The sequence below is a fragment of the Marmota flaviventris genome, chromosome X (genome assembly GCF_047511675.1).
Source record: "Marmota flaviventris isolate mMarFla1 chromosome X, mMarFla1.hap1, whole genome shotgun sequence".
Classification (NCBI taxonomy): domain Eukaryota; kingdom Metazoa; phylum Chordata; class Mammalia; order Rodentia; family Sciuridae; genus Marmota; species Marmota flaviventris.
In genome coordinates, this window is record NC_092518.1 from 62,723,412 (window position 1) to 62,745,071 (window position 21,660).

General features: G+C 39.1%; 1 protein-coding gene and 1 non-coding gene across 5 annotated transcripts in view; one reads left to right on the top strand and one right to left on the bottom strand.

Annotated features, from left to right (window-relative positions):
- Positions 1-16,927, top strand: part of LOC114093088 (ankyrin repeat and SOCS box protein 12) — a 117,510-nt gene extending 100,583 nt beyond the window's left edge. For 3 of the 4 annotated variants that reach the window (XM_027935782.3, XM_071606746.1, XM_027935783.3), the window contains 2 exons: positions 15,371-16,220; positions 16,657-16,927. In XM_027935782.3, the coding sequence (XP_027791583.1) occupies positions 15,371-16,220; positions 16,657-16,790 (984 nt within the window). In that variant the 3' untranslated portion in view covers positions 16,791-16,927. Of the gene's footprint in view, positions 1-12,268; positions 14,267-15,370; positions 16,221-16,656 lie in introns of those variants that run through there. The other variant, XM_071606747.1, reaches the window with a different exon arrangement.
- Positions 8,570-8,675, bottom strand: LOC114093170 (U6 spliceosomal RNA). The gene has a single exon (XR_003582872.1). It is a non-coding gene; the product is annotated as a U6 spliceosomal RNA (small nuclear RNA).
- Positions 16,928-21,660: the final 4,733 nt, after the last annotated feature.

Below are 21,660 nucleotides of genomic sequence, written 5' to 3' on the forward strand. Positions count from 1 at the left end.
CAATAAATTCAGCAAAGGTAAAATCCTATAAGATAACAATGAACAATATAAAAAATGATAAAATACCTGGGAATAAATTTATGCAAGCAAGTGAAAGACTTGTACAATGAAAACTATAAAAATGATGAAAAAAATTAAAGTTACAAATAAATGGGGAAAAACCTCTTTTTCATGGGTAGGAAGATTTAATATTTTTTTAAAGAGAGAGAGAGAGAGAGAGAGAATTTTTTAATATTTATTTTTTAGTTCTCTGAAGACACAACATCTTTGTTTGTATGTGGTGCTGAGGATCAAACAGGGCCGCACGCATGCCAGGCGAGCGCACTACTACTTGAGCCACATCCCCAACCCAAGGAAGATTTAATATTGTTAAGATACTATTACTACTGAAAGCAATTGCTTTAGTTAACTTTCCCTTGCTGTGACCAAAATACCTGACAATAACCATTTAGAGGAGGAATAGTTTATTTTGACTCATGGTTTCAGAGGTTCAGTGTATGGTTGGCTGGTTCCATAGCTCTAAGCCTGAGGTAAAGCAGAATATCATGGCAGAAGAGCAGGGCAGAGGAGAGCAGTTCAGGACACTATAACAAGGAAGAAGAGAGAGAGAGAGAGAGAGAGAGAGAGAGAGAGAGAGAGCTCTGCTCACCAGGGACAAAACATAAACCCCAAAGTTATGCCCCCAGTTACCTACTTTCTCCAGCTGTACCCTAACTGACTAGAGTTACCACCCAATTGATTAATGTATCAGTAGATTAACCCAGTGATTAGGTTACAATTCTTATAATTTAATGATTTTACCTCTGAAAATTCTTATTTTGTTTCACACATGGGCTTTTAGAGCAAATTTCATATCTAAAACAACAGAAATCTACAGATTCACTGAAATCCCTGCCAAAATCAGCCTTTTTTGGCAGAAATTGAAATCCTGTATTCATATTTATATGAAATCTAAAAGCTTTCCAATAATCAAAACAATCTTAAAAAACGAAACATAAAGTTATTGGACTTGCACTTACTACAAAATTATAGTAATCAAAATCATGATTTCTCACATAAAGATATACATAAATCAGTGGAATAAAATTGAGAGTCCAAAACAGAAATCTTTCATGTATAACTAAGAAGAACAAAATAAAAAAACCCACATGTGTGGCCAATTTGTTTTTTTGAAAATGTTAGGTTCTTTCTTACCTTAAACCGTATATAAAACAATTTGAAAAAAAAAAAAAAACATTTTGAAGCACATCAACAACCTAAAATATAAGACACAAACAATAAAATACTTAGAAAGAAACATAGGTATAAATTGTCATGTCCTTGGGCTTAACAATGCAGTTTTAGATGTGACACAAAAATCATAAGCACAAAAGAGAATAAATTGAAAAATTAAATGTAATTGAATTTAAACACCTTTATGTATCAAAGCTCATTATTAAGTGACAGCCCACAAAATGAAGGAAAATATTAGCAAATATTTTATCTAATAAATATTTACTATCCCAAATATATGGAGAACTACTAAACTCAACAACAAAATGACAACCCAATTATAAAATGGGCAAAGTACACAACTTCATACTGGCAAAAGATGGAAAGCTTTTCATGTAAGGTCAGGAGCAATCAAGGATGTTAGTTCTTATTACTTCTATTCAAACTGGTGTGAAAAGTTCTAGACAGAGCTATAGCTGTGGTAATCAAAATTGAATGGTGCTTACATAAAGATAGATATATAAACAGAATAGAGAGCCCAGAAATGAACCCTTTTACAATATGATTAAATGACCTTCAATGAGGGTACCAAGACCACTCCATGGGGGATATGATAGTCTTTACAACATATGATGCTGGAAAAAACTATTTATCAACATGCAAAAGAAACTTTGCCTTAAAACATATGTAAAAATTTACTCAAAATGGATTAAAGATCTAAATATAAGACCCCAAACTATAAAAGTAGGAGAAAATGTGGAGGAAAAACCTTGACATGAATTTTGGCAATGATTTTCTTGGATGTGACACAAAACACACAGACAATAGAAGTTAAAGGAGACAAATGGGATTACATCAAACTTAGAAACTTTTGCGTAGCAAAAAAAAAAAAAAAAAAAGAAAAAGAAAAGGAAAAGAAAAGCAGGATGCATCACAATGCCTAATCTGAAATTATACTACAGAGCTTTAGTAACAAAAACAGCATGGTATTGGTATCAAAATAGACATGAAGACCAAGGAAACAGAATCAAAGACACAGAGGAAAATCCACATACCAACATCCATCTGATATTTGACAAAGGTACCAAAAATATATCTTGGAGAAAAGCCAGGCTTTTTTAACAAATGGTGCTGGGAAAATTGGATAGCTAAATGCAGAAAAATGAAACTAGATCCCTATCTCTCACCCTGCACAAAACTCAAATCAAAATGGATCAAAGACTTAGGAAGTAGACCAGAAACTTTACACATTGCTAGAAGAAAACATAGGGTCAGTAGTCCTTCATATATGGCACCAAATTCCTTAACAAGACCCTCAAAGTGCAAGAAGTAAAACCAAGAATCGATAAGTGGAATGCCTTCAATGTAAAAAACTTCTTCAGAATGAAGGAAACTATTAAGAGCAATGAAGAGAGAGCCTACAGAATGGGACAAAGTCTTGACCAGCTATTTTTCTAATAGAAGATTAATAATCAGAATATACAAAAAAATTCAAAAAACTTAATACCCAAAAGCAAACACCCCAAAAAATAAATGGGCAAAAGAACCAAACAGAAAAAATGGCCAACAAATATATGATAAAATGTTCGACATCTGTAGCAATCAGGGAAAAATGCAAATGAAAACTACACTAAGGACTGGGGCTGTAGTTCAGTGGTAGAGTGCTTGTCTATAATGTGTGAGGCACTGGGTTCAATTATCAGCATCTCACATTAATAAATAAAAATAAAATAAATTTATTTATTTTACATCATAACCATATCATACATTTATATATGATATATATTTATATATAAATATATACTTATATATAAGTATATTTACATATACTAATATATTTATATATAAATATATAATTATAAATTTATGCATAAATATTTTATATATTTACATATACCATGATTTTATATTTAATATAAATGTAAATTTGATACTTATATTTAAATGCAATATACATATAATTTACATTTATATACATTTATATATACATATGCATTTATAAATATATAATATACCTTATGTATTTATAAATATAAAAATATTTTTATATAATTATATTTATTAAAATACTTAAATACATAAACATATTTACATAAATATATATCTATGTATCATATATATTTATATATTATTATATAAAATAAATAACATGATATATATACAATATTAAGTATATATAATTTTATATATATATATATATACAAACACACACACATAACCAATAAGTACATGAAAAGATGCTCACCATCATTAGTAATTAGAGAAATGAAAATAAAAACACATTGAAACACTACTTCAAACCTACAGAGATGCTATAACCAAAAATTTGGAAAATAGTAAGTATTGACTAGGATGTGAAGGGAATTGGGATTTTCTTTTTTTTTCCATGTGCTATCTCTCTGACCTATCTCCTTTCACTTCATTAAAGATTTTCAATGAAATTGGTAAACACTATACATTTGTGGAAAGAGAACTAAATTGAGTATCCACAGGGGATTGACTCCAGGTCTTCTTTTCATACATCATTGGTGGAAACATAAAATCATGCATCTTCTATGGGAAAACAATGCAACCATTCCTCTCAGAAATTTTTAGGTAGAGCCAAGGTTATTCTAAAATTTATATTAAAAGGCACAGGCCCTCAGATAGCTAAAACAATATTCAAATGTGAGAGTAAAATTGGGTGAATTACTCTGATAGTAATGCCTGAAAGATACATAAGTACACTGAAAATATATATAAGCAGATATTTATAGCAGCTTTATTTATAATAGCCAAATATTAAATGCAATCCAGGTGTCCTTCAATGGATCAATAGTGAAACAAATCATGCTACATAAATACCATGAATCCCACTCAGCAATAAAAAGTAAACCCAAACTTGATACACACAACAACTTGTATGAATCTCTTAGGGTGTTGAGTGAAAAGCTACTTATAACTATCTATTCCTCAGTATTTATCCAAAAGAACTGAAACAGCATACTGTAGTGATATAGCCACTTCAATGTTTATAGCAGCAAAACTCAAAATAGCCAAATTATGGAATCAACCCAGATGCCTGTCAATAGATGAATGGATCAAGAAAATATGGTATATACACATAATGGATATTTACTCAGGCATAAAGAAGAATGAAATTATGTTATTTCCTCACAAGTGGATAGAAAAGGAGAAAATTATACTAAGTGAAATAAGCCAAAGTCAAGAGTCAACTAGTTTCTCTCATATATGGAAGCTAGAGCAAAATAAGGAAAAGAAGGCAGTGGGGGAAAGGATTAGATATCAAAAAGATACAGGGAAGTCTATTGGAATGGAAGAGGAAAAGCAAAGGGAAGAAGGATGAGAAAGGGGAAGAAACATGGAATGATTTAACAAAATTCTGTTATATATGTATATAAATTTACCAAAGGAAATTTCATGTTTATGGATATGTAGAAAGTACCAGTCAAAAACAAAGAAGATAAAATAAGGTCAGTTGAGTAGAGGAGGGAGAAAAGGGGAGGAAAAGGTGGAATGAAATCCTTGTATGTATAATTGTGTCAAAAAGAACCCAAATATTGTGTATAATTATAATTCTCTAATTAAAAAAAAACTAATAACAAAACATTTGAAATTTATTTATGATGGTTACATTTATATATTTTAAAATAATAGAAATGGAGAATAAATTAGACATTTCCAGAGATTAGGGACCAAAGTGGGAATAGTAGGAAGGAAGTGGATGTGGCTATTAAATGTAGTATGATATATCCTTATTGGGATAGAACTAATCTGTATATTGTCTTAGGTTTTACACATAAAGAAACTACACATGATAAAATATGTAGGAATAAATAAGTATGTGCACACATTCATACCCACAAATAAGTACAAGTTAATCTAGGAAGATCTGAATAAAATGTGTGGATTATATCTAAGCCAATATCAAACTTATAATATCATACTGTAGCACTGCAAGAGTGGTAAAGTGTCATGGGATTCCTATTAGTTTTACAATCTCACTTGCATCTATAATTATCTCAAAAACACACTGCAATCTTGCAAATTATTTTTTCAAGAATAATATCTTATTCTGTCAACTGTAGTATTACAACAGCTTATTTATTGATGGCTAATCAACCCTGCATAAGGTCTCTGATAATGAACAGCTATAGGCCACTGGCTCAAACTGATATTCCTGTTTTTCAGAGTCTCTGATCAATCTGGGACACCAACACATTTGAAAGGAGCCATCAGGCCTCCTGTGAACTCCTGGACACCATCAATATTCAAGAAGTCTGCATGACCAACCATCTCATGAGTGTGGTAGACTAGACAGATACAAGCTTGAAATACTTGAAGTAGCTGTTTTCCCTGAGAAACAATGACATGAAGGATAGGATACCTTGATTCAGAGCCCTAAGAAGGCTATAACCATATTCTCTGAGGCCCAAAACATAAGTAGAAGATAAAATTAGACCTCTGGGATAAATTGTAGATGAAGATCTGAGATTAACAGAAAGAAGGACTAAATTAGTTGCCCAGCAAGGAATGATATGTGCTGCTTCTTGTAGACAGCGTCAAGTCAAAGCCATCAAATATCTCAGAAATGTAGGACTTTGCTTTCAATGTGCAGATTCTAAAACTGAATAAGCATGGGAAACAGAGCAACTAGAGCTTTATCCCATCAAATCTCTGGGCCCCTTGTTATTATCTAGGTGTGCTGGGTTCATTGTCTCTGTTCAGAAAAGAATTGAAGAACAGGACACAGAGATAACAAGAAGAAGTAGGTTTATTGCAAAGGTGATAGAGATACAGAGAATAGACTTCTATGAAGAGAAGGGGCCCCAGAATTGGGAATCTGATAGGGAGTTTTGGCCTGTTGCTTTTTAAGATCTCTGGAATTTCCTCCTTTCCTTATCTCCTCCTCTGTCAACTTTCTCCTCACTATTATTGATTGGTGCCCCCTCTATCCATGCATCTGTTTTAGTTTTTCTATTGGATTCCCCACTTAGGAGCACGAGTATGGAAATGTCTGACTGGGTCCCCCACTTGTGTCTATGAGCACTTTCGTCAAGCAGAAAGTTGACCTCATCAGAAGACTCTTTCCATTATCCTTTGTTCTGGCTCTGCCTGTAACCACCTCTCTTGCCATCGTATCCTGATTGCTTAAGCCCCTCTACATCTCCTACACCCTCGGTAGATTTTATTTTTTCTTGACTGGAATTTTCCTTGGTGATTAATTATAAAGGGAAATAGAAGTACTTATTTATTGATGGATAATCAACCTTGCATAAGGTCTCTGACAATGAACAGCTATAGGCCACTGGCTCAAACTGATATTCCTGTTTCATGTCTTGGGGTCAGTGCTCTGTATAGAGTGCAATCTATTTTCAGGAAAATTCATGTTATAATTGTTTTTGATGGGATGTAGAAACACAGAACCCTGAAATACCTCTGAACTCCTTTGGGAGATTGACATGAATACAAAATAACCATAGGCATCCAGGGTACCTTTTAGTTATGGCATTTTTTGCATATGTGAAATAAAATTTTTTCCATGCCTATTTTTCCTATATTGTTTTGTTTGTATTAGAAATTGAACTGTGGCATGCTTTACCACTGAGTACTTCCCCAGTCCTTTTTAATTTTTTTTTTTTTTTTTATTTTGAGACAGTCTTGCTAAATTGCCTAGTCTGGCCTGGAACTTGCTATTATCCTGCCTCAACCTCCCAAATTACAGGGATTACATCTCAAGTAAAGGCCATCCTGTGAGGTTAAACATTCTAATCAATTCCTTTGCCATAGAGGGGTGAGAAAATGGAAGTGAGGATGGACCCAATGACAGCTACAGAAAAATTCAGATTCAAGAACCAAAAGCATACAGCTAATTTGAAAGTCATTGGCCAAGCCAATAGCCTTGATGTCCTTCCAACACTTGTACAATATAGATTCCAACAATTAGCCCCAACACTTTTTAATGTCTATTCAGGATGTGATCAATGCCTTTATCCAGAAGCCATAAGTCCCCAAACTAGTATACCCAAGAGGAAAAGCCTTCCACCAGTTTCCCCACTTGCAACACAGGAATTCCATCTTCTCTCATTTAAACATACCTTTACTCCTTTTTAATGAGATACTTTACTCTTTACAGTACTTTAATAAAAACACAGGTGAAACTTTTTGTACACATATAGAATTACACCTGATAGAATATTAACTCTTAGTAACTGTGCTTTTAAGTTAAGACCCATAAATAAGCAATCTTAAACCTCTTTTTTTAAAATTGCCAATTTATAAAAACACATTTAATAGACCCAAGTATATGTTACCTTATGGAATTCAAGAAGTCAAGAGTACTTGAATTTATATTTAATTGATGTTTTAGAATGTTAACTTTGCAAATTAATCAGATGTCTCCTCTAACACACACATTTAAGAAAATTAATCCCATTTATGTTAAAACTATTTTACCCATTTCTAATTTAGGTTACCCATGAAAACCAAAGTATCAAAAAAGTATAGTTAACACTTTGTCAGTTATTCCTGCCAAAGAAAAACCACTTTAAACATTTTATAGAAACTGACACAGTAATTGGCTGGCTGTAACAGTGGTCTACCTCATGCTTTGAATATAGCTATTGCTGCTCTGCCACTGAGTTGGGGTTTTTTGTTTATTTGTTTTTTACTGGGGATTGAAGCCAGGGGCACTTAACCAGTGAGCCACAACCCCAGCCCTTCTTTTATATTTTATTTAGAGACAGGGTCTCACTGAGTTGCTTAGGGGCCTCACTAAATTGCTGAAGCTGGCTTTGAACTTACAATCCTCTTCTTCAGTCTCTTGAGCTGCTGCAGCAAAGCTGAGACTTATTTTTAAATGGACATGGTTTTCTTTTCCTCTTCTTCACATACTCCTTCCTAACCTGGGGGCAGGGAACAGGAACACCTTTTCCTCATGCTAGGCTGAATTATCTGTCTCTGAGTACACACTCACCAAGCAATTATAATTTAAGGGATAGTGCCAGATGATCTAAGAAATATCCATTTCCCAAATTAACAAGGGAATCACAGTCCCCTCACAGAGAACACCTGTAAGGAAGCCTTTTAATAGCTTCTTTAAAAATCCTTTGTTGTCCCTGATTGGCAGAATCACAGCCTCTGGGACAGGATCTCCTGAACCCCTCTCCCACCAGCAAAGCAAAAAAAACCCTTTTCCTCTATCTCAAATGCATGTCCCTGCCATTGAATTGGTATCGGGGCAAAATCCAAACTTTCAGTAACCCGGTCACCTAGAAAAACATGGGGTCAGTAATTTCAAATGCATCTTTATACTTACCAATTTAAATTGACCCCTTTTTTTAAAGTTTTTTTTCTTTTTTTTATGGAACATTTCATGAATTGTGGGTCATCCTTGTGCAGAGGCTATGCTAAACTTCTCTGTATCATTCTAATTTTAGTATATGTGCTGCCAAATCAAGCACTTTGTTGAAGTTTTATTTAAGTCACATGAACTGAAAGGCATTTAGATCCATTCATTAAATTTATGAGTACTCTTATCTATAAGCCAATTTTGATACCATGTACATGACATAGACACAAACACATATATAGACATGACACAAACACATATATAGACACAGATTAAAATAGAGCTTTGTCGGTTGCTGTGGTACACATCTGTTATCCTAGAGTCTCAGGAGGCTGAGGCAGGAGGACGTGAGTCCAAACCAGCCTCAGCAACTTAGCAAGTCCCTAAGCAACTTAGCAAGACCCTGTTTCAAAATAAAATATATTAAAAAGGGCTGGGGATGTGGCTCAGTGGTTAAGCACCCCTGGCTTCAATCCCCAGTATATAAAAAATAAAAATAAAATAGAGCCTGTCACATATTTTCACAGTATGACCCAGATATGAAAAGGGCTCAAAGGAAAAAAATAGATTTGTACATATGGGTACTGTTCATTGTTCTTCCCTGTCCATAGGCCTAAAATTTTTATTCCCCATTTTTTTCTTGTATGTTCATATAATTAAAATGTATCGTTTGTACTCAACCTACCTGTCCCCACTTTATTGGAAGTTTCTTGTATATTCTGGACCCCTATATGCTCAATTTCACTAGCTGTTTCTTACATACCCCCCACCCCATTTTCTTGGGTGTGATCTTGTGTTTCTGAATACAGTCTCAACTGCCTCTTTTTAGTGTTTTTTGCACTCAAGTCTTAGTCACACTCATATAATTTCTGGGATGTCCTGACAACCAAGGGAGTTCTTCTCTTCCAAGTTCGAGAATAGATTTTCCTACCTTGTTCCATGCCCAATGTTACCGAATCAATGCAGTAAATGACTGGGTCCTCTCCCTGAATTGCCTATCCACATCTGATCCACTTCAGATTTTGGGTGCTTTGTGGGCCTCAGGGTGGCCTCTGTTCTGAGGCAACCGCAGCGAAACAGTGGGATTCTTTTCCTCTGAGGAGGAGAATTCCCCACAACCCCTAGGCAATATATGGAGCTTCATGGCAGCTGCCAAAATTGTTAGAAATACTGAGGTGCTGCAAAAAATAAAACCCTGTTCAAAAGTGTGTGGGCAAGGCAAACTTTTACTTCTGCCAGAAAGTCTTGCAACTGGAACCTGATTAGCAAGTGCATCTGACCAGGCAGTCCTCCCATTGATATCACTAAGGTAGCACAGTCCTTCACCCCTGTTGGAGGAGTTTGGGGCTATAATCTATGCAATTGGCTAATTTTTAAATTGAGGCTGGCAAAGGGATGGGCTATAATTAAAATGGCTAAATTGGGATACAATTAAGTCTACCTAATATATTCTGAAAATGGACCCCCGGACTTTGTAAAAAATTCTTACATCAGTATGGAAGCTTCCACTACATGCTGTCCTTCTCACTCCAGGGAACTGGGGAAGAATGGAGGGCAGTATGTTACTAGGCCCTAAAGAAGGGAAAAAGGATATGCAAAGAGATTAACTTTGGAGAAAAAGTTAAAGAGGCTCAGCACAGAGGATGGTGTGCTAGGTGAGGCTGGCCTTCTCAGGCCTCTTGTTGAAAAGCTGGGAACTCCCATAGCTCATAGAACTCACCTCTGTGCCCATATGAGTGGTGCAGGAGAGTATGTGAGGACATGTTGTGAACAGAAGCCCCAACCTTCCCAAGCACCTGTCTATCTGTCAGTTCTTCCAGGATTTCCCTGTGGCTGGCCACCCCCTCTAGCTGGGATCACTCCCAGAAAGGCACTGGTAAGATAACACGTCCTTAGGAGGCGGGGTGGAGGGTAACCTAAAATTAGCCCCTTGAAGCAAGTCAGCCTTGGGACCAACTACTAACCTTTCTGCCAGGGTGTTAACAGTGGAAACAGAGGGCCCCTTCTGCTCTAGCCCAGGGCAGTAGGGGCTCCCCATGCAGGGTCCACCAGGGCCCAAGTGTATCGAAGAGGCACAGAGGAAGCAACACAGTTCAGTGTGGCCTCAGGCCGAAGTCTTGTGAGTACCCACAGCCTAAAACCCATGTCTGTAAGCCTGCCATTTCTAGAGTCTTGGACCTGGGAGTGCTTAGGAGGTCTGTAGGCAAAAGCCTTCATAAGGGAGGAAGAATACCATGACAGCTTTCTGCCTTGTCTGTCCCAAGAAGGTGTGTCTGCTCAGGCTCTTGTGTCTACATGGACCTACTTTCATATGGGCATTTGCTGTTACATACTACAGAGAGGGTGAAGGTTTTTGTCCTTGTATGGTGTTTGCAAGTCTGTATGTATGTGGGTCTGTGCAGTTTAGTGGGCTTAAAGGCATAAGGACAGAGCTTATCAGGGTGGGTGGAGGAAGGTAAAACTTAAAAATAGTCTACTAATGCTTGGAGAAGTGTGCTAGGTCCTATAGAAATAAAACTCTCTCCTGTAAGAGTTTTTACATGGATTCACAGATCCTGAGAGGGCCTTAGATAAAATACAAAGAGTTCAGAGACTTGAAAGGGCAAACAATTACCTTTTGCCTCCTAACACAGTAACCTCTAACTGAAATTTACCATTTCTTTCAAGGACAAATACAGGCAGTAAATGGCTGTAGTATTACCGGTTCCTGTAACTTGGTCACCAGAAGAAATCACAGACATTTTATATCATATTACAGTGTGGCAGAGATCTAGAAATGTCATTTACGCACTTTGCCACTTAGAAATTATTAGATCTCATTATTTAATGTGTTAATAAATAACATCTATTACAATGTCATGCAGTTTTTAAAATATTTTATGGCAGCATTTTAATGCATTTGATTTCCTTTAACCCTATATATTTTATTTTTATTCACAAAAAAACTTAGTTAAAGGAGTCGATAGACTTCACCTGGGCCAATTTAACAAAAAAGGTTCAAAACTCCTGCACTTTTGGGTTTAGCAAGGGACTCCTTGTATACAGTATGCACATTATAACTCTTTGATTAATAAACCAGAACAGGGTGAGGTCAGGCAATATTAGCTGGATTTTCTTGTCTACATCTAATGCAGATAGTTATGCAAGTGCCATTATAAAGGCAGCTAGCTTGATTTCCCTCTAGGAGTTCATTATATGCGCTCTGCTGTGGACTCATGTTACATTCTAGGTGAATGCATCATCATTTCTTCCACTGTACCCTGCTCTTTTCATCTCCCCAGACCCAAATCCCTAAAATAAAATAATAAAAAGGGATTCCCGACTGGTTATCAGAAGAAACAATTCATAAAGGAAACTTCCAGTACCAAAGTCTCTGGAATTCAACATGACACTCAAAATCTGAGGATACTTGGAACTGCAATACAACTTTGCTTGAAGAAGGGGGAGGAGTCTTATTTGCATTTCATATTGCAATATAAAGAACAGGTTGGGAAGCAGGAAGACCTGAATTATATTTCTGGTTCTGGTATCGCCTTAATATAAGTTACCTAGGAAATCTCTTTCCTTCTCCAGCCATAGTTTCTAACCACTCACAAAACAGGGATAATGTTACCTACCCCACCCCATAAAATAGCTTTGAACAGCACAAGATTATAGGTGTGTTCTGGATTTTTTTTAATGAGACAACAGTAACAGCTGTGTGACCTTGTGAATGCCCTGCTCCCTTCTGAACCTTGATTTTTCCATCTCTCAATTGAAGAAATAAAATTAAATTGCCTACAAGGTCTATTACAACTCTGAGGAATAGCCATAGAAACTGAAGACCTAAGTAAAAATCATCATCATAGTAAAAACAGTGATTGAGAACTATGTTCAGATACTATTCTAAGCAATTATTTTGTATTAACTCATTCAATTCTAACAACACTTCAAAAAGGTACTGTTATCCTCCCTTTAGAGATGAAGAAATGGGAACATCTAGAGTAAATGATCTGCCCTAGGTCACACAGTTACTAAGTGGTAGAGCTGTGATAGAAGCAGGAAAGCAGAGGTTTCCACTATCCCATATGGTTCCCCATGTACCCTGGGAACAAAACAGACCTATACAGCAATTACAATACAATATAATGACTGATATAGTGCTATAAGAACACACTCAGTAGGAAGTAACTCAGCAGAAGAAAATGTATGTGGCATAAAGAAGCACATTGTATATGGAGAACCATCTTTTTCTTCCCTTATCACTGGATTCCAGATTATAAATAGAAGAGTAGTAAGAAGTGAGGCTGAAGAGTTTGGCCGAGATCTATGAGTGTGGCCAAATCTTTTGGGCTATGCCCTAAAAAAGTGGGCATCATTAAGGGATTTAAAACAGAGGATTGGTACAGGCCAGATTTGCATTTTTAAATTATCGTGTTAGCCACAATGTTGAGAAAAATATCAAAAAATAGAAACTACCTAGAAGACTACAGTAACTATTGTGACAAAAGATGGTAGGGGCCTAGATAAAGCCTCCCACTGAAGATGGATATGAGATGGATGGATAGAGGTCTATAGGAGGTAAAATCCAAAAGACTTAATGGGATTGAATGTGAGTGAGACAAAGAGGTAAGAAAACTTGGATGGGTTTTGGGGTTATAGATTTTGTTGATTGGGTACATGGTAGGAACTGACATGTGGATTAAGTTTGGTGGGGTGGTGGTGGTGGTATACTTCTGAACTTGAAGTGCCTGTAGAAATTCTGTGGATTCATTCCTGGAGATGAAGAGAGAGTTTCAGGGTGGGAGTGGGGAGTGGCTTGGAGTGATAGGTTTAAATCATCATTGTAAAGATAAGCACTAAAGCTCTGGGGACTGGAAATCAGGTGATGGAAGGCAGAATGAGAGGGTGCTAGCCAGAAAAACGTGGGTTGAGTTGGTGGGAAGAAGTGGTCAGTAGAACAGAAGTCCCAGAAAATTTCAGAAAGATCTGAGAAACATGCATTGAATTTAGCCATATTGATGGCCTTTTAAATAGTTTTCTCCATATGTGATCAATGTAGGTAGAGCCAGGCTGCAGAGAATAGAGAAGTGAATAGGGAGTAGGAAAGTAGTCAGTAAATAACTGGATGCTAGTTATCCGTAAAGAAGGGAGAAATGTAGAGAAAGGTAGCTACAGAAGTCAAAGATCTATAGAAGTTTTGGAGGTTTGTTTCCTAAGATAGATGAGGGGGAGAAGTCAGAGAAAGGAGATTGAAGGTGCAGAGAAAAGAAGGTCACTTTTGAAGATCTAATATATGGGCAGTTCTCTTTATTCTAAAAGCTCCAGGAAGCATGTACTATTGTTACTATCCTATAGATAAGGAAAATGATACACAAAGAAGCGAAGAGACTTGCCAAAGTTTACACATTAGGAACCAGGGATACTAAGCTACAAGCCTAATTCCACCTGAACTCCACAGAGAATGAATAATCAGACTATATATGGAGTTGATACAGCAGGTGGGGAGGGGCCTAAAGTTGAGAGTGACCCCACCCACCCACCTCACAATTTTCTTTCTATGAGGTGGGTACTTGAGGTCCCCAGTTAACAAAGAGGGGTGGAGTGGACAGTGAATAAAAGGAGATGTGAGGCCCTGAGACCCCGGCTGCAGGGTATGGGAGAGTAGGGAGATTTGAGCTCTGAAAAATCTACCAGCTCACCCTGATGACATTACAAACTGAGGTGAGTAAACATGAATTTGTAGAATTAGGAATAGGACTGGTAAATCAGGGGTTAAAATGAGTCCGTCATTGGGTCATGAGTGAACTTGGGGGCCTGAGGACTATAAGGGGAGAAGAGTTGAGGGTTGTGTCAAGGCTCTAGGCTAGATTTGGCAGAAAGGATAGGTAAAGGCTTTAGTCAGAAAGATGGAGATGCAGTGTGTTCTGAGGAAGTGTTGGCAATCAAAGGGACTCCTTGATTGCAGTGGTTCTGGGAAATAAACTAGATGTATCAGAGAGAACCTGATCTGGAAACTTCAACTGCCATCTCTTTCCTTTATTTTACTTGAAGTGTGTTTATTGTAACGCCACCCCTTCATTTAATCGGTAAATATCATTCGACCTTCATTTTCTGGGCATCTCTACTTGGGAAGCATGGGACCTGAGTCTGAGAGGAAGTTACAGAAATCTTGGGAGAGGGAGATTTGGTCAGATATGAGTAGTTGTGAAGAAAGTGAACTTCGTCTAAAAAGTCAAAAGGCGGAGCTGAGGGTCTGCTTCACAAGACTGATGTTAGAATGCTCAGGAATGACACAACAAAGCACTGCTGTATTGGCCTAGCAACTGCCAGGTCTGGCGCAGGGCTCTGCAGATAACTAACTTCATTAATCCACATATTCTGATCTGAGGAAGATGCATCTACCAAATTCTCAGCCATTACATAGGCCCTACTGGGAGTGGAGGAATAAAAGATGGACACAGGGTCCTCGCCCTGGAGCTTATACATTAATAGAGCACAAGTGAGTGAAAGTGTGGTATACAAATTCATAGGTGGAGTGTAGTTGTCATCTTTTGGAATCCATGAGTAGGAAGAGGTCAGGGAAGGCTTCCCAGAAGTAGGAGTTTGAGGGGCAGTCAGAAAAATTATATGCAAAGGAACCAAGCTCTGAAATGCCCTGACCTGTTTTGAAAACTATTCCTGGGGCCTAAAATAAGACAATAGCAGTAGGAGTGAGAAACAGGAGACCCTGACCATAAAAGACAGGGAGCAAGAGGTTAGAGTGGAGATTGGCATTCACAGTTTTTCATAAGTACCCTCAGTCTCTCCCCCCTTTTTTACCCACAGATCTGGCATATCTTCCTCCTCATAATGAAAGTAGTCCTGTTACAATCAGCCAAAATGAACCTCATGGATATCACCAAGATCTTCTCCCTCCTGCAGCCCGAAAAAGAGGAGGAGGACACAAACACCGGGGAAAAACAGGCTCTCAATCAAGCAGTATATGACAACGACTCCCATACCTTGGATCAGCTTCTACGCCAGGAGCGTTACAAACGTTTCATCAACAGCAGGAGTGGCTGGGGTGTTCCTGGGACACCCTTGCGCTTGGCTGCTTCTTATGGACACTTGAGCTGTGTGCAGGTCCTCCTGGCACATGGCGCTGATGTTGACAGTTTGGACGTCAAGGCACAGACACCACTTTTCACTGCCGTCAGTCATGGCCATCTGGACTGTGTGCGTGTGCTTTTAGAAGCTGGGGCATGTCCTGGAGGTAGCATCTACAACAATTGTTCTCCTGTGCTCACAGCTGCCCGTGATGGTGCTATTGCCATCCTGCAAGAGCTCCTAGGCCATGGTGCAGAGCCCAATGTCAAGGCTAAGCTACCAGTGTGGGCATCAAATATAGCTTCATGTTCTGGCCCTCTCTATTTGGCTGCAGTCTATGGACACCTGGACTGTTTCCGCCTGCTTTTGCTCTATGGGGCAGATCCTGATTACAACTGCACTGACAAGGGCCTACTAGCTCGTGTTCCACGACCCCGCACCCTCCTTGATATCTGCTTTCACCATAATTGTGCGCCAGAGTATATCCAGCTGTTAATTGATTTTGGTGCTAATGTCTACCTTCCATCTCTCCCTCCGGACCAGACCTCTCATGATGATAAAGGTGTTACATTGCTGATACAGGCCCGAGGTGAGTAGTGAGCAGGCCAGCCCCATAGACCTCCTAACTTGTAGGTCCCAGGGCCCCAAATCACTCTTCAAACCAGTCCTCTGGGATGAACTGGAAAAAAAAAAAAAAAACAACTCAATTTTCCTCCTTTTCCTAGGGCCAGTGGAGAAGAGGTTACTGATTCGATGTTATGGAAAGGGTCACTAAGATGAAGTGGTGGGGGGAACCTCATGCTACATTTCTGGTGATGGCTCTGCAATGGCTTTTTTCTGACCCTGAGCAGGGCGTCTAGGCCTCAGTGTGTTTCCACTGATACCATATATTGGGGGTGGGAAAGGGGACATTTCTTATAAGGGAGAAGATGTTAAAGCTCGAACAGCCAGGGAAGGGAGATGTAGCTTGCCCAGGAGAATTACACTGAGAATTGCTTCTCATGTCCTGTTTCTCCTTGCTGTAGCCACTCCACGGTCACTCCTATCCCAGGCCCGTTTAGTTATCCGCAGAGCCCTGCGCCAGACCTGCCAGCCACAAGCCATCGACCAGCTGGATATTCCCCCCGTGTTGATTAGCTACCTCAAACACCAAACATGATCTTGCAATGTTTCCAGGAACCCATGATACCTCCAAAAACCACCTAAGGACCCAGGTATCTGTAGGGCACAACAACCCACTCAACTGGAGCTGTCCTCCCATATTATCCTCCATGATTAAATCCTCAGCAAAAAGTCTTGGTGGCTACTATGTCTGACATGTATGTGGGGGAGGGTTGAAGAAAGGGGTCTGATTGGCCAAGGGATAGAACGGTACTGGTCTGATATTTGCCAGGCAGAGGAGTCTTGGCCACTGAAAATCCCAAAGACAAAACTTACCCAATGGCTGTGACTACCCAACCAAGGCCTTCTACAGAGTTTGGAGCTTTGTTGCCCTAGATGAAAGGTCCTGAAGAATCCAAGTGGGTGGAAGGGTAACATCATCAGCTCACCCAGTCCTGTGGCTCACTTCACTTCTCTGGATGCTACAAGGCAAGTTTTCATGGGTTGTTCACCAGTCTCTTAATACTTTCAAGCAAATGACCAAGGTGCCCCCCATTTAATCACCTTGAATTATAAGTTGCATTTCCACTAGTCCACTTTAAAGTCAGGATCAACTGAGAAGCCAGGCATGGTGGCGCATGCCTGTAATCCCAGCAACTTGGGAGGCTGAGGCAGGAGGATCACTAGTTCAAAGCTGGCCTCAGCAACTTAGCAAGGCCCTAAGCAACTTAGTGAGACCCTGTCTCTAAATAAAGTAGAAAAAGAAAGGACTGGGTTGTGGCTCAGGGCTTAAGCACCCCTGGGTTCAATCCCCAGTACCCCCCCCCAAATCAACTGGGAAAACAAACAACCAAATATTTATGACAAGAGAATCGGAGATTTAAAAGCAGAAGATAAATAGGTCACATAGCTGATAGGCAGGATAAAAAATTAACTCAGAGATTAGTGACAGCAGAAAGCTAATATCACCCCTAGACTTGAGCAGTATTTCCAGAGGACAGGGACAAGGATCACCTTGTAGAAAGTGTCACAGGTATGTCCATGAAAGCTAGATCCATAGAGAAAACAGGCTGAGCACAGCAGAAGAAAAGAAGAAATACCCTCTCTTTTTCTTCATTCTTGCCCTCTAGTATGTCTCTTTCCCTGGAGAAAATGGAAATCAATTAATTTATGTTCCTGGGAAACAACTTACAGAGGTCAGTCCCCTTGAGGTACAAGGCAGAGCAGTGGAAAATAAAGAATGGAAACACAGTGGGAGGAGGTGTGTGACCTGAGCTGGGAGCTAGATTCACACAGCAGAACTAGAAGTATGCTGATAGCAGAAACCATAGAGAAGACATAGCAGAGCTACCATCTGAGGCATAGAAGGCAGAGAATAAGTATACAGGCTTCTCCATTTTTCCTGTCCTCTCATTATTCCTCCTGCTACTTGAATTAAGCCACAATTGACTGACTTGGGAGCCTAGGAAATGCAGTGTTCAGACTCCCACTCCCAGGATATGGAGATGGGAAGAAGGGCAGGGACAGAGGTAAGCAGGTCCTGGACCAACACAGATGTTCACCCAAATCTAAGCACCTTTATTTTGTTAAACCTTATTGTATTTCCCCTGTAAAACTATTAGTGAGGATGTGGATGAGTAGTGAAAGGGACACAGGATGAAGGGGTATATGAGAAGCACCTTAGATGTTTAGAGGTCTTCATGGTAGTTTCCTTGACAGCCCCCTATATTATAGGCCCCTGTCAAGGGGAAAGGGAAACAAGACATGGGACTTAAACTGACTTGTCTCTCCCCTCTTCCACCTCTCCCATTCTTACATACCACTACATCCTGAGAGACTTCAGGAAGTAAGGAAGGAAAATTGGACATGTCCCTGCTCCTGGACCCATTTCATTCTTAAGTACTTTGGAAAGGGCTGGGGTGTGGCTCAGTGGTAAGAGCACTTGCCTAGCACATGTGAAATACTGGGTTAGATCCTCAGCACCACATAAAAATAAATAAATAGAATAAAAAGTCATTATGTCCATCTACAGCTAAAATTATTTTTTTAAAAAGTACTTTGGAGAGTGGTACAATAGTTTGTCTTCAAGGAGTGTGAGAGTTGAAGGACTGTAAACACATAGAGCTTCAGAGTAGGCATCCTACATTTCTTTTGGGGGGGGGGGGTGGGTACCAGTGATTGAACTCAGAGGCACCCAACCACTGAGCCACATCCCCAGCCCTTTTGTATTTTATTTAGAGACAGGGTCTCACTGAGTTGCTAAGGCTGGCTTTGAAGTCATGATTCTCCTGCCTCAGCCATTAGGATTACAGGTGTGCATCACCACACCTGGCAGACATCCTACATTTCAATCTGGGTTCCTGTTGCGTGGTTTGTCCAGGATCCCACTCCTGACCCTGCCTCCTGTCCCAATAGTCAAGGCCTTTGAGGCTTGGTCAAACTCAGCAGCTCAGTCTATAGGCCCTTGGGAAAATACACCCTTCAAATGGGGCCCAGCCAGGGTAGTCTCTTCATGACATGATTGACCCATAAAAGCATGTGGATATTCTAGTTATTTTAAAGGACTTGAATTTGAGAACATTACAGGAGTGTACCAAATACTAGGAAAAGAGGAAGGGTTGAAACAGCCTCTTTTCTACACAAGGGAACTGAGAAACTGATAAAGTTAAATGCCTATGTTATTGGTGGCTCAGCTCTCCCAGACTACTCCCATCTATTCTTCCAGTTGTCTGTTCTGCTAGTAGGCAGAGACAACCTCAAGGTCAGGTACCTTAATTCTTTCCCTTTCTCACGCCTCACCATTACCATCTAGTCAATGGTCCAGTGTTTGAAATGAATCATCTTAAGTTTTTTTTTAAACTTTTTTTTAGTTGTAGATGGACATATCTTTATTTTATTTATTTATTATGTGGTGCTGAAGATTGAATCCAGTGCCTCACATGTGTGAGGCAAGTGCTCTACCACTGAGCTATAACCCTAGCCCTCATCTTAAGTTTTGATAATGAATCTTCCAAGGTGATTTTTTCCTAGGAAGTATGAAGAGGAAGCAGAAGTGATATTACTATTCCTGGAGTAAACCTTTCCCTTCTTTGGCACTGATCCCAAGTGAGAGCTTAGTCTCCCCATTTTCCTAGCTACTCCTACCAGCTTTTAGGAAGACAAAGTCTTAACCAGTTCAGGTGAGTCCTAACCCCTTCCTTCCTTCCTTTTCTCTTTTTTTGTCTGTTCTTTACCTTCCTTTATATTTTTTCCTTCTCTCCATCAGCCTGCCTTCCTCCTTCCTTCCTGATATGGTCTGAATGTTGACATCTGCCTAAATTCAACTGTTAGAATCTAATCCATAGCATGATGCTATTACAGGTCAGACCTTTGGGAAATGATTAAGTTATGAGGGCCTAATTTTCATGCATAGTATTAGTGGCCTTATAAAAGAGGCTCCAGCAAGCTCTTTTTACCTCTTTTGCTATATGAGGACACATAGTTGGCACCAACTAGGATGAATGGGCTCTTATCAAACACAGAATCTGCTGCTGTCTTCATCTTAGGCTTCCCAGTCTCCAAAGCTATCAGCAATACATGTCTGTTGCTTATAAATTACCTCATCTAAAGCATTTTGTTGTAGTGAAAAAGTGGACCAAGATAACTCTCCTTTTTACTCCTGACATTACCATAATCCTGAGTCTTGGCTCTGCTTTGCACATACCATTGATCAGTCTGCACTCTCTTGTAATGGGAAATTTCTTTTATTCAGGAAAATATCTCCCAAATGGCCTATGGAACTCCAGAAATAAGAGATATCTTCTTAACCTGCTAAATTGATTGAAAGCTTGATGGAGGAGGTGGTACTTAATCTTGGTTTTAGATGGTTGAAAGGACTTTATTTATCAGAAAGAAAGAGAGACCATATTAATCGAGGGGAACTCATTGAGTAAAAGCATAAAACTAGAAAAATGCAGGGCAGTTTAGGTAACAAGTTCAGTTTGGCCCCAGTTGGGTGTATTTGAACAAGAGCTATTTGCTAGGGACTAGACTGAAGAGGGTAGTGAATATCCTTGTATTTTGGATTAAATATTTTAGCTGTTAGAACGGGACATGTACAATCATAGGAATGACTTACTGACCATATGGAGAACATTTTCTCTGATTCCCATGACAAATCTGGCAACATTCACTTAACTAAACTCTGATAGGGACAGAGTAATTTGCCTATAAATTATCTGTGTGTCCATCATTTCATTTACTTCTCAGAAAAACTCTGGTAGGTAGAACATTTTTGCACAGATACAGATGGCACTGGGGATAGTCTAAAGGGGCTGGGGTAAAAGAATGGGCTTATGGCAGAACAAAAGCTCTCCTTTTCCCTTCATAGGATTCAATGGAGCTGGTTATTTCCAAATTATAATGGAGCTTCACTTTCCTCCTAGCCCTGAGAAAAACCTACACCTCTGTGATCAAGTCAATAATCATCTGCTTCATCCTAGTAACCCTGGAGCTCTATCCACCTACAGGCATAGAAGACATTAGCTTCTTGCCACTAGCTTGCTTGATACCTGCTACTTTAGCATTCTCCAAGTAGGCTTCCTTTTCTCAGTAGAAAAACAGTGGCTGGGTGAATGGTACCATGTTGTCCAGTGATACCTCCAATGCCCTGGCCTATAGTTTCTTCACCTCCTTAATTCTTATACTAGCACCCACTCCCTATTTTAGCACACTTGGCCCCACCAGGAAATGCAAGTCCCCTTTTGTAGTCAGAATTTTCTGCTTTTCCAGAAATTACATTCCTGAAACCCAGTGGTTTGACCCCACAGAATCTCCTCTTTCACTCAACAAATATTTGCTAAGTACCTACTTCTGTCCTAAGCACTGTATTTCAGACACCACATGAACCCTACTTTCTCTCCATTTACCCCGTCCCTTGCTTTATCCTT